This window comes from Sciurus carolinensis, chromosome 3, assembly GCF_902686445.1.
Source record: "Sciurus carolinensis chromosome 3, mSciCar1.2, whole genome shotgun sequence".
Lineage (NCBI taxonomy): Eukaryota > Metazoa > Chordata > Mammalia > Rodentia > Sciuridae > Sciurus > Sciurus carolinensis.
The window spans coordinates 158,057,617-158,072,022 of record NC_062215.1 but is presented as its reverse complement, the minus strand read 5'-3'; the positions used below and the strand labels follow the sequence as shown (position 1 = coordinate 158,072,022).

The window sequence follows — 14,406 nt, the reverse complement described above, 5'->3', positions numbered from 1 at the left end:
TTGAATATTTTTATCTTTCAAGGGTTATTATAAAGATTGCAAACTAACCATAGCTTTTGAGATTCTCACTTGGAAATAAGTAGACTATTAATTTTACAAAATGGCAATACTGTATTCAAAAAGCATTTTGAAGAAGATATAATAGGAACTTAGAAAAATAAGTTCTTCAGAATAGAATAAGAGAAAAAAAAACATATAACACATTTGGAAGATGTTTTTAGCTGTTAATTTTTCATTTTTATAAGTGGTTTTTGATTGTGAATAATGTATATTACCAATTCAGTGATAGTTTGCTATTGGTTTGTTTTCTAAAGACTTGTCACAGATGTATTTCCTTCATTTATGTAAGTTAAAATCTGTCATTCTTTGTTGCTCTAAACAAATCCACAAAACAAAAATACAAGCAAATCAATTTTCTGTCTAGTAGAAATGTAACACATAATGATGAAGCAGAAAAGTAGTGACTTAATTGTTATTTTAGGTAAGTTTTATTAATTCACTATTGTTTGGAATCATGTAAAGATATTATGCATAATCTAGCCTTGTATATTGGCAACTTTTTAGGTCATTTTATGATGATTTTTAGCTTCAGGGACTTTTTCAGCTTTGAAAATTGAAAGTTTAGAATATATTTATTTATACATATGAAATATATATGAATATGAATATGAATATATATTCTTTATTATAAACCAAGTAGCTGTAGGTAGAATCTTGATAATTTCCTGGAGCTATTTATCTTTGATGGGAAAAGAAATTCAAGTACATTGGAAGATGGAAGAAATTATATTTCTATAGTAGCTTAAATGAAATTCTAGGGACTGTGTATTAGAATTCTGTGCACTTCTGTAAGTTTATTTAAATGTTCTTCTCAGTGGGTTCGTTAGTTACCTGGGTCTGAGTTTATTCATGTACTTAACAGGGTTTTTTTTAATTTATGTGTTATTGTTTCCATCCAATATTAGGACTGAACATGTTTTTTAAAAATCTTGTGTTTGTATGTTATGGCACTGCTCTTTTAAAAGAACAATCAAAGTAAACTACAGCATGGTGAATTCAGTTTACACCTTTTGAATAAATTAATATTTAAAGATAAATATACTTTTAAAGATAGTCAAAACAAAGAATTGAAATAATCTGGTTATATAAAGTATCCATGGGAATATCATTAATGCATATTAACTCATTTTCTGCCAAAATCTATCTTTAATGAGCATCAAACATGAGGTTATTATAGTGTGTTGGATTGCTCATGTTTACTTTTTTATTGATTTTGATTTTTACTTATACTTAAGGCTGTTTGGAAGAACTCATATAAATGAAAACAGTTATAGTGATTGAAATATAAAGTTATTCATCAAGACATATAATCATAAATGATGCAAATGAATTGAGGATGTTTGGAAGTTATCCACAGAACCAGGGTAAAAATTCCTTTATGTGACCACATTTCCTTGGCATTTCATTTGGGTGATTGTTGCAATTCAATTCTGTGTATCCATCAAGGAATTATCTTTTTTCTGGCTTTAAAGTCATGGTGTATCAAAAATTATGTAATAATTGAAATTAAGAGTTTGACACAGACAGTACTTTCCTTACTGATTCTTTCTAAAAATGACTAATTTTTGTTTCCTTGTATTTTTTTTTTTAATTCACATCTTCTGCAGGTGCATAGGCTCAAGTATTGAAGACTGCATCGGCCTGATGGATAGGTACTTGGTGTGCTTGCTTCCCATGTTCTTCCTCCGAGGCTCCATGTGTGAGCACTGGTGCATGTGTGTGCATGTCACTGTGGATGGAGAATGATGTTTTCTGTTCTGTAATTGCCTGCAGGTGTAACGGTCCCACTAGTCATGACTGCATTTACTACCCATGGACGGGCCATTCCACTTTACCACAACATGCTAGGTAACATCTACCATGTTTCCATTTTATCACTCAAATCCTTTCCCAGTTATCATGAACAAAAAAAGTACTAACCAGTCGAATTAAAGTTATAATTATATATTAATTTAGTAAGTTATGACAGATACTGAAAACACTTTTCTTTTCCAGCCACATTTCTTAATTCTTTTTCCCTCATTTATTATGACTTGAGTTCTAATGAGTAATTATGTAAAATTTAAAAACAATTTTAATTATTATTCTAGAACTTTAACAGAATGTTTTCATTTTTAATTATGTAAATACAAAACGAAATATTTTAAACAAGGAATTTGCAAGACTGACCAATGTTTATATTTGTGATATAATTTGAATTCAATTTCTGATTTTACTTTATTTTGAACCAATTGGCATTTTCTCTAGGTAGCAGAATTACTATGAAAAAGGCAATATAAAAATATTTTGTCTAGGTAAAAGTACAACTAGAGTGATGATAAAACAAAATATATTACTCACGTTCATACAAAAATCTATATGTGAATGCTTGTATTGACTTTAATCATGAGCACCAAAAACTAGAAATTTCTTAAATGTACTGCATTTATGGCACATACATCCATTTTTAACATTATTGAGTAATAAAAAGGAACAGACTACTGCTGTACACTACATGAATGGATCTCAAATACATTATGCTAAATAAAAGAAGCCAAACTGGAAAGAATGCATACTGTATGATTGCCTTCATATTGCATTCTGAAAGAGGCAAACTGTAAAGATAGAAAATGAATCAGTGTTGCCAGGGGCTAAGGTTGGGGATGACATTGACTACAGAGGGGCAAGAAGAAATTTGCAGGGATAATAGAATGGTCTGTATCTTGATTTTGATACTGGTTGCACAAGCAAAAGTGCTTATCAGAACCTTAGAACTAGATATTTTACGGTACATAAATGATAGAAAGGCTGAATTTTACTTTATACTTCAACAAACCTGACTTTTAAAACATCTTGTAAAATATTTCCTAAGGATAACTTTACAATCTTATATATTATCATATTACATATTATGTAATATAGCTTCCATATTGTATTATACATAATATAAATAGCTTATATTATCAGCTTTGTGAAACAAATTAATCTCATCTATTGGCAAAATTGAAAGTAATGGTAAAATGCAATAAACAAATGAGAATTTCGGATCAAGTGTTGCCTAAATTCTTTTATTGAAGCATAACATAAAAGTACACAAAATATAAGTGTAAAAGTCAGTGAATTTCTCAAAATGAAATATTTGTGTGACCATCAGCCAGATTAAAAAAGAAAATGGTAATAGAATCCCAGAAGCCCCCTTGTGCCTTATACCACAGGTAACTACTGTCCTGAATCCTAACACCATACATCAGTTTGCTAATTTTTCACCCTATATAATTTAGTCATATAGTATTACTCTATGTGTCTGGCTTCTTTTGCTAAATATTTTATTTATGAGATTCATCAGTGTCACTGAATTCAATCATAGATTTTTCATTCATACACCATTGCCTTTAAATTTTTTTAAAATTTAAAGTGATCAAATACATGACACGTCATTTTTTTTAATGAAGTAAATAGAGACATTGAAGCTCACAAAGAAAGCATTAGAGTGTATGCAATAGTGGCACACATGGGTACAATTGAGACTAGTTAGTATAGTGAGCCAGGTGAAAATGATGAAAAAAATGGATGAAAGAATGAGGAAGTGATGGGAAAGGATGATCTAGATCAAGTGCAGTGTTATAAGCCGAGGTCCATCTTGAGTGGCTCCTGTGTTCATTAAATAATTTTTCCTCTTTGAGACATTGGTTGAGTCACTGCACTGCCACTTTGAAGAGTGTTTCACATTTGTTGTGATTTTATTATAATTATCCCAGAGGACTAGTGAGGGAATAAAGTATGGTGGTGAAGTGTGCTGTTTCCGGAATTAGATGCTCTGAGGTGTGTGACTGTGGGCAAATTCCTTGAATTATCAGAGCATCACTTTCTTTCTTTTATCTTTTTTTTTTTCATGTATTAAAGGACAGTATTAGTAAAGTTCACCAATTGCTCAAGAAGATTCAGTGTGTCCTTAGAGCAGTGCCTGGCTCATAGAAATGGCTAAATAAGTATCATTATATTATTTTTCTGCGTATCAAGGATTCTCAGACTTTGAGAATGGGAGCACATGCCTCCCAGAGGTGAAGACAGAAATCTCTCGAAGTGTCTTTTTATGTGTAGTGCTACCCCTCTGATGGACTTCCTGAAGGAAGAGAGGACATTGCTGCCTTTCCTTGAGAACCTTGGTCATGATGAGAGTCACTGGTACTGATGGCAGCAGGTCATAGGATAGTATACACAGTGAGAAATCACTTGTGGTTTTGTATGCTTTTAACTGTTGTTAAATAATTCGAAAGTCATAATGTGTTTTACAAATGATTTTATATTTTCAATATTGAAGCAAAAATGGTATTAGAATTCTCACTCCTTTTGCCTGCCTGTGCGGCCAGAACCTATTCTACTATCTTAGACCACTACACCTAGTTCTGATTAGCCCTGTCATCAATAAAATCCGTGACCATCAATATGTATGGATAGTATAGTATTGCCCATTATTCCTAAGAAAAATCATCTGTAGCCCATTGTTCAGGCAATAAGAAGGGTTACTTGAATTTTAAAATGTAAGTTCAAATACTGGGTCTACCATATTTCTTATTTGTAAAGTGGGGATGATAATGGTGATTTTAAAAATAGGAATTCTTAGACCTTATATCATTGGTATGAGGAGTGAATGAGATATTTCATAGGAGCCATCATGTCATATATGCTCCCTGGTGGTGATTACTGCTCTAGTTGAAATATTGGCATAATAATCTCTTTAAAAGTCTCATTATATTTTACATATCAGCAGGGCATTAACCCAATAGATGTGTGATTATAGAATTGAAATGTTAAAATTTATTTGAATTGTGTGCCAAATTTTTAAGTGCAACAGTTTCAAAGAATAAATAGTTAATAGCTAATTATTCCTTTTAGAAAATCCAGATATCATTTGTCTTTTGTTTTTATTTTTTTAATTAAGGGGAATGATGAACCCAGGGACACCTAATCACTGAGCCATTTCCCCAGCCCTTTGTATTATTTATTTGGAGACAGGGCCTAAGTTGCTTAGGACTTTGCTAAGTTATCCAGGCTGGCTTTGAACTTAGGATCCTCCTGCCTTAGCCCTCTGAGTCTCTAGAATCACAAGCATGCACCACTGTACCTAGCCAGATATCTTTAATTAATATATGCTTTGAACTTATTTTAAAGCAATGCAACTCTGTTCTTCAGTGATATGACTTGCCAGAATTAATTGACTTGTCACAGGCTGTTTGGAATTGACATGAAGGGTGTAGCCTTCACTCTTTGGAAATGTCTATGACCATGGAGCATTTTCACACAGATTGGGTGACTAGTGTGAATAAAAAGTATCTTCTTTTTGAGATCCTTAATGTTGCAGTGGATACTTACCCTTTGTGATGGGTACCAGTTCACTGAAACAGGGTACTAACCTAGTAAGAGTTCAAGTCATTTTCCACTTTTAAATTCCATGGTAGTTTTTAAAATAGTTTCTTTCTTAATTGATTAAAGTGACTATTACATAATAGAGGGGAAAAATCCATGATTGAAAATAGTGTTTTAAGTTTCATGAACTACATTTTAACTGGAAGATTATCCAAATGCCAGCTTTCTTTTAGTCACAGAATATTACATTGAGCATGACAATGTGGCTATTTTGAAATATTTTGAGTCTACTCTCCCTACTGCCCCATTATACTGTATTCTCTTTCCTAAACCAGCAGGAAAAATGATTGAGGATTTAAATGAAAACAGGTGAAATGTTTCCAGTCTTGATCAAGTTCCATTTTCTAAGCAGTGTTATTCTTTCCCAAGCCTGCAATTTGTGAATTGGTTTTCCACACTCCATTTACCTTACAGGCTGCTGCTGGAATTTCTTCCAGGAAGATTGGATAGGACAGAAGAGAATTTTTTTTTTTTTTAACCTGTAGTCTCATAGAATATGTTACTAACAATGAAAATAGTACCTGATAATTTAGAACCTCTTCTTAATCTTCTAATTTAAATTAAAAGTGTAAAGATAGCTTTTACTTTGATCATCTTTTTCCCATCTTCCCCCCACCACTACTTTTGATGGCTTTCCTTCAAGAGTCCTTTAAGAAATATATTCAAGAGTTTTATTAATCTTTTTGAATGCCATTTATTTTAGCTTGTACATGCACAAAGTATTAGATTCTATTCTATTTTGGATTGTCAAGTATATATGTCTAAAACTTTGAAAAATCCTAGTCCCTTGTTCCAGGGAGAACTAAGTTTGTTAATCTCAATAGGCAAAGGCTCTATTGGCAAAGCATTTCTGCATGTAAGTTAGCAATAAAAAATGTGAACTAAGAATTTTTTTCTAATTTGTAGAAACTATTAAAATGGCTAGATATTTGTTGTAGTATTTTTATCTGCTTCCTTTGTTCCAATCCAATTATTCTAGGTGCTTTAATATATGAAGTATGGTAATTGAACTCAGTTTAAATCTGCTATAGGCTGCTGCTTGAAATATTTCTTATCTTTGTCACATTTTAATGCCTGTGCCACTCTTTTACTTATGGTATAGTGGTTATTACCCAAGAGGTCACATAACAGTTTATCCTTTATCAGTGTGACCCATGTGTGAAATATGAGAACGACGATGTGACATTCTTGGCACCACTTTCACAAATGGCACAATTATTTTTCTTTGTTTGTTTTGCCCTCAAGGAATGTAGTTCATAATTTATGTCCAAATCAAATGGACAAATTCTCCCGTAGATGGTTACCTTAGATGAGTGGCAGTTGTATTATGATCCCTAAGTCCAATAAATAAAAGTACACAGCCTTTTTATTATAAGTCTGTTCCCACATTCTCTATATTAAATTTACTTTTGAATTAGAGTTCAAGAGGTGAAGGACATCGGATGAATCTCTTCCTTTCAGATGACCCACGCTTCCCAGCACCCATAAAATACCAATATTGTCAGGGAATTAGAAGGGAAGAGCAAAGCTTCTCAGCTCAGTTGTTAATTCAACAAGTTCAAGTGGTGACTTTAAAGGGAAGTATTTAGTATCCCAGTTTGCCCAAGTGACTTTTGCATCGATATAAAAACGCTCATACTTTATTATATCCTAGAAACTTTTTATGCTCATACTTTATTATATCCTAGAAACATTAATGTTATACTCAAGCTCACTGTCAACTGTGACCAAAATAATCCATACATAGAAGTTTTTATGATCATTGAATTTGGAACTACAGTAGAAACTCTAAAGATACCATAATTAAATTGGTAAGATATTGACTATACTAGTTAAGGCTCAAAGCAAAAAATCAGTAGGTGAAGAAAACCAGGGCATATTCTTGTCCTTCACTCTGTCCCTTGAGCATCTTTCTATAGTGTAGAAATTGTAATTTTTATAATTCTTAATTTCTTAATTTCTTATTTACTAATTTGGAAAAATCTTAGGCCTACCTATAACTTATTATCTCAAAAACACCTTAAATTTCACTGAAATCAATTATTGACCATCTAATGTCTGTTTTGTAAAGTAGTAAGACAGCACTGAAGTCTTTACTCTTTTCTTTATGCAGATATTCAAAGTTTTCAAGTGCTTTTCATATGCTATTCCAAGTTTTGACCATTGGCCTTCTTTTCTTATAAAGTACAATTTAGAGGTATTGGTATGTCATCAGTATTACTCAGGATTTTTCATTGGGATTTTTTGTAAATTAGATATAGTAACTTTTGTTTCATAATGCTTAAATTCTAACAATTATCTTTTCAAGTAAGGGCCATCTAAATGATCACCAAGTAAAAATATAAATGCTTTGCAAACTTTTCTGTCAATGTTATATATAATGATGCTTTGATAGTATGGGAAGTCAAAAACTACACAATGTAGCAAAATAACCAAGATAATTCCTAATAAAAAGAAATTGCCTCATGTTTTTCAAAGGACTAAACCATAAATGTGCTAAAAAAATGATGTATGTAAAAGTTGCATATGTAAAAAGAATGGCATTAAAAACAGCCTAGTCCTCTATCAAAGTTATCAGTGAAGTGTTAAGATCACTTTGGCAATGGCTTTTCATCTCACTGAGTCAGTGCCCAAATATTATTCATTGAATCATTTCCAATTAATGTTTTAAATGATAGGGCTACTACATATAGCATATATTTTTGATCTTATACTTACTTCTAGCATTCAGTTCTTAGACACATATTAAGATATTAGTGAATTAGGGTCTCTGCTATCAGAGTTTGCTCCCAAACTTATTTTGTAATGCAAAATTCCATAGACCTAGGTATGTATTTGAAAATTAAAATAGCAATGATTTCAAAAGTAAAACTTTGTCATTAGGTAAAGAAATCACTCAGTTGCTAAATACGATTCCTATTCCTGTGTAAATTACTACAAATTTAGCAACTAAAAAACAAAACCACAGTTCTGTAAGCAAAATTTTGGGGTTGGGTTCAGCAAAGTGAACATATGGACTCCTTGTCATGTGCACCTCTTCATCTTTGAAGCCAGAAATAATATGCCAAATTCTTAGAATTTCTTAGTTTTTTTTCTGACCTCTAGACTCAGATTTGTAGGCTCCTATGATTAGATCAGACCCACACAAAGTGTCTCCCTCTCTTTGAGTTACTGAGTTCTTCATTACATCTGTGAAGTTCTTTCACATTAACACCCAGATGAGTGTTTGGAAGTGAGAGAAGGTGTAGTATATACCAGTGTCAGTAATACTGGGAGCCGTCTTCCACTCTGCCTGACTCACTGCGTACTATGGTAACTACTAATAAACTAATGATCATTTCCAATGGTTCCTTTTTCATTTTTCCTTGTCCTGTGAGGAATTTAATTCTTTTCTGTGTCTCATACCATACAAGAGCCCTTTATGTTTAAGAGAGAAATTAATCATGCTATCTTCAAATAATTATTCTGCTCTTGGATCCCTAAAATCTTGAAACCATCATTAAGATATCCTCTTAGAACTAAAACCAGGGTACATGTATATACTTTGAAGCATGGTCTAAGTATCCATGTTGGCTCCTGTGGTTAATACTTCCTTTGTGAACAGGACCTCACAATTATAATTCTGATTAAAAATCCCCCAGTTTAACACCATTTCTAGACTTTCCATTAAATTATTAGACTTCTCTAAGACTGCTCCAGAACTGCATTTTCCAAATACATAAGCACTAGCCACATGTGGTCATACAGCACTTTCAATGCAGTTAAAACAAGTTGAAATATTCTACAGTGATAAAAAGTACAGTAGATTCTGAAGGCATAATGTGAAAAGGAAAAGTAAAATATTTCATTAATAACTTGTTATTTGATTACATGTTGAAGTGTTAACAATTTGGAAATAATGGGTAAAAAAATTAAATTTTAGATAATTAACTTCTATCTTTATTTGAATATGCCTCCTACTATATGTTATTTATGTAACTTCTTTCATTTTCTGTTGGAAATCCCTGCTCTAGCCTAGTCATCATGAAATTCTAATTTAATGGTGAGTTTTGTTACTGTTTTGACCCACCATAAGAACAGTGGAGTGAAAGCTTTCATATATTGACATAAGGATCTTCATTTTCATTAACTTCACTAGGTTATAGATGAGATTAGTCCAAAAAAAAATCTCTTTTCTCAAACTCCTGTGCATACCTATGTATTTGTACATGTGCCCAGATTTTATAAACTTCTACAGGACAAAAATACGATAATTAGGGTTTGCTTTAGAATTCTTACTATCGTCTACCTTTAAAATAAAAAATTACTCAGTTGGCATTATATTCTACAGACCCTCTTAAAATTCTGTTTCATAGGCAATATTGATAATAATTGTTTCAATTTCTGTATGCCATAAATAAATAGTATTTAAGCAGAAAGATTTAAGTGTACATAAAAGTTTCTGTTTTTATGCTTGTTATATATTAAGAAGGGAGTCAAAATTAATCCCCATATAGTTTAGGCCTCTATTGTATTAGGCCCTAAGTAAGTATCTTTTTTTTTTTTTCATATTTCCTATTTAACTAAAGGAATCTAATTTGCTGGGACCCCCTTCTGTGATGTGGTTACATAAAATGATGTGTAGATATTAGCTCAAATTGCTCTCTTTATGCTTTTTTCTTATTACCTCAGCACATTCCCTAACTAATCATTCTTTCATAAACATACAATTATTTTTGCATACTACGTATGTTAGCAGGAGCTAATTAACAGGGAGCACATTGATTTACCAGCAAAATTCCCTCACAGTGATTTTATTTTCAGCTACCATCCACTCTCAAACCTAAAGTGGTTTAGTTTCATTGTTATTTCACAGTAACTCAGCACTAAAGAATGAATGATAAGGAAAGGGAAACCCACCTCTAATAAACTTTGAGTGCTTGTAGCCATTGTAATTTTTATAGCATTCTGTTCCTTTGCTCAGAGAAAGCATTCCATATGCTTGAGTCATTTATGGAATAATTATAGTTACTTTTAGTAGAGTAAAAATAAAACAACAATGAAAACCTTTACCATAAAAAGTTTACTTGTTCAGGAAAAATTTTTTTTAATAAACAAAGTAATATCTATTTCCAAATCTATTTCTTTATTAAACTTCTGCACTTTAAATTCTAGAGTCCATATCCTAACTTCAAATCCCAGAATGGATACCTAAACTATTCTACATACCAGTAAAGACAGAACCAATGAGAGAACCAAAACATCAATTTTTGTTACTTCCCCAGGATTGTGTTGCTTTTTTTTTTTTTTCCAAAAATATCTCATATTTAGCTTGGAGTTTGTTTGCAGTACTCTAAACAAATTCTTTTATAGGTCTGTCAGGTGTACTGTGCTGTCACGTTTAATTTTCAAGACTGATGTATAAAAATACTTATCAGTAATACCATTTTATAAATGAGGAAACAGGCTGAGTAATTAAATTTCCAGGATATCACTTGGCTGGTAAGTGGCAGAAGGATTTGAGTTCAGCCATATCTGATTCCAAAGATCACATTTCTTCCTCTCTACCCAGCTGGTTTCCAAGTAGAACAGTTAAGAGATATTTTGTGATGAGGATGAGTGAATATTTTCAACCTATTTAAATGATTTCATCTACTGTCTTTCACTTAATCTTAGTTTTACCTATGAAACCTCCCTCTGATATTGCATTCTAGAATTCTACACCGTAAGATTTTGCTCTAATGATTGCAACACAATGTGATTTTTAAAAAATATTTTACATATATCAGTGACTTATCTAAGCACATATGAATAAATATAGTTATATTTTTAAATCATATCTAAACTGGGAGTTATTTATAAATTCTGCAGAAATTTGAAAAAAAATTGTTGTTCCCTATGAGAATCACTTCCCTAAGATCTGTCACCAATTCTATTAATACTCACATTTCTAAACTCACTTATCAAAGATATAAGTCAGAATCCAAATTTCACAGACGCTAAAATAAAAGACAATATAATGCAAACTTGGGTGAATATTTCTTCCTCACTAGTTCATACTACTGGTTTTGTGGGATTGGGCGCAGCTGAGAATAGTAATGATTTTTAAGTGGTTGAATATGAATCCTAGATTGTGTATCATATGGTTGTGATTGATGAGGATGAAAAGTGGCTTTCAAAAAAATTTAATAGATTAAAAACCATAAAAATTCTATATAATAATGGGGTACCCTATGATGTTTCTCCTAAGAAAAATTCGTTCTCTTACTGATATAAATACCATATTTTATTTTTAAAAGGAGAAAACAAAACAAAACAAAAAACCTCTTCTGTATATACAATACACATATTTAACAATATGTAGCCAATTATTTCATTTTATTTTCATGTCAGGCATTGTTTGTGGTAAGGCACTGAGAAGAGAACCAATAGAAAAATTAATGAAAACCATAGTATCATGAAATTGTATATAGTGAAAAAATATTCAATGTCAGTTTCTAATCATACACTTGCACAAGTATTTATTATGAGGCAAATTGCAAATGGGTTGTATGATAAGGAATGATAAGGGAAGTACAACAGAGGCACCTGTGATTTTGACCTGAATAACTGGATGAAAGTTGATGCCATAGAAAGATACAGGATGTAGTATAGCCAAGGAGATTCAGAAGGAGAGGGTGGAGGCAGGAGGAAGTCAGCTAACTGCAAAGTCTGGAAGCCAAGTAAAGAAAGTGTTTCCAGAAGGAGCTTGGGCTTACACTTAATGCCGATAGGGAAACAGATATTCACCGTCTTATTTGATGCAATTGAGGTGATATGTGAAATTTGAAAAAAAAATGAAAGCAGTTTTCTTTGGAATATAAGGGATAAAATGGATAAGTGTGTTAACATAATAAGCAGAAAAGACAGAAATGGGGACAATTTGTATAGAGAGAGCTATTCAAGTGCTTCCTCCAAAGGGAAGAGAAGAAAGACTCAAGGATCTTTGTTTATTTTGCTTACATTGGGAAGCATTATAATGTGTTTTTAAACTGATGGAAATGATTCAAAAGAAAGAAAATCTGTATTTCAGAAGATAATGGCAACTTCAGGCCAAATTTTTAGTACACAGGTGGAGAAGTTGATCATCAAAAGGAGTGGGGATTATGCCTCCATTGTAACTAGAAGTGAAGTGGTGAAGATGTAGGTAGATAGGGGATTTGATGGTGTGAAAATGTGTAAATTCTTAGCATCCTTTTAAATGAGAACATTGCCTAGAACAGAATGAGTGAAGCAATACTGGAAATTCAAAGAGAAGATTTGAAGTAGTTCATTGCACTACTTCACTGGAAATTCAAAGAGAAGATTTGAAGTAGTCCTTTGCACTACTTCGGAAAGGGACATCATCCTAGAAGCATGGTAGTATCGCTAGGCAGTACTAAGGGTCCTTTTGAGAGATGCATTCACAGATCAAAATGAAAGATTGTATTTTGTAAAGTCATATTATGATTATTTAGATGTAGGGATGGCTCCTTGGACATTTGGGTTTAACTATGAACAAAATTTTACCATTTGAGTACTCAAAAAGGAAGAAGAATCAAGGATACATAATATATGATATTTATGGGATGTGAATAGTACAAAGGGTCATAAAAATAAGTTGAGTAAGGAAGGAAGTTGGCATGTAAGGGAGGCTAGTATACAATCAAAACATGATAGGCTCAGTAGATGAAAGACGGTTGGAGTAGAGATACTGGGGCAGGTGAACTGAAAGGTGAGATGCTGCTTCTCTGGAAGTAGAGTACTTTAATCATTATTGTCGAGGTGATATTACTGGTAATGTAAATATTTGGTATTGTCAGTGAGAATGGTTAGATGGGACTATTGGAAATGAGTAAGCAAAGAATTGGGAAGGATGGAGAGAAATGGGAAGATTCAACAAATTTTTCAAACTAAAAATTGATTGCTAGTCTTGCTGCTTAACTGCTTAACTGTGAAATAATTAGGAGAAGAAAATGTTAATAACTATGTCTGGGCTTCTGAATTGCAAAATTGAATGGATGAGAGTAACATTAACCAAGATACAACACAGCAGGGGGTGAAAAATTTGTCCTGCGTTTAGATTGGATGTATTCAATTTGTGATGACTTTGACACATTCAAGTGATGCTAATTGGAAAATTTAATAAAAAGATATACAAACATAGGGCAGAACTGAATTGGAAATATGAAAATTCAGAAAACTGAGAGCCAAGTGTCAATCTCTTGTGATTTTAGACGGGAAGCAGAGGAGAAAGAGAAGTAGTTGAAGATGGAACAATATCAGAGAAAGATATTTTGAAGAAGGGTGATATTTGAGTGTGCTTTGGAAGATATAATAGAGTATGAAAGTTTGGGGATAAAAAGAAGGAAGATATCATCATTATAGCTGTTTCTTGAAAAAGCTAAAGAAATCAGAGGGAAAGAAAATATGAAAGTCTTTTTTAGCTCAGAGATTAAAAGACCCCTCATTACTGTTTTATGAGCAGAAATTAAGTCATGGAGAGAAAAGGTACAGATGGGATTCCTAGCTGCCATAGAAAGGCTGGGGGAGGGAGTTTTTCTTAATGCCATATATCCTATCTGAATCTAGAGCTAAAGTCATCTTACAATAAGGGAAGTAGATATTTCTTAGTGGGCATATGTGAAGAGAGGGATGGGCTGGAAAATGAAATTCAAATATAAACTGTGCTAATTTTCACATTTAAAATATTCTGACATTAACTTGCAAATCATCAATAATTTGCACTCTGTTACTTTACATGAACCCAACTTGAAAGTCACCCATTTTATTTTTCCATGGAAAATAACAGGTTGTGGTTAGCTATCAGTGACTCTGAACTCATTAAATTAGAAGACTGTTAAATATATAATCAGAATCTAACAGCACTTTGTATGTGTTCTGAGAAATTAACAGATTTCAATACCTGTAGTGTTAATTGCG

At 32.3% G+C, this 14,406-nt stretch overlaps 1 protein-coding gene across 5 annotated transcripts in view; it reads left to right on the top strand.

The window, feature by feature from the left end:
• The window catches only part of Erbb4 (erb-b2 receptor tyrosine kinase 4), a 1,062,955-nt gene that overhangs the window by 825,161 nt on the left and 223,388 nt on the right, over positions 1-14,406 (top strand). For 4 of the 5 annotated variants that reach the window (XM_047545016.1, XM_047545015.1, XM_047545020.1 and 1 more), the window contains exon 16: positions 1,834-1,908. In XM_047545016.1, the coding sequence (XP_047400972.1) occupies positions 1,834-1,908 (75 nt within the window). Of the gene's footprint in view, positions 1-1,667; positions 1,713-1,833; positions 1,909-14,406 lie in introns of all 5 variants that reach the window. The other variant, XM_047545017.1, reaches the window with a different exon arrangement.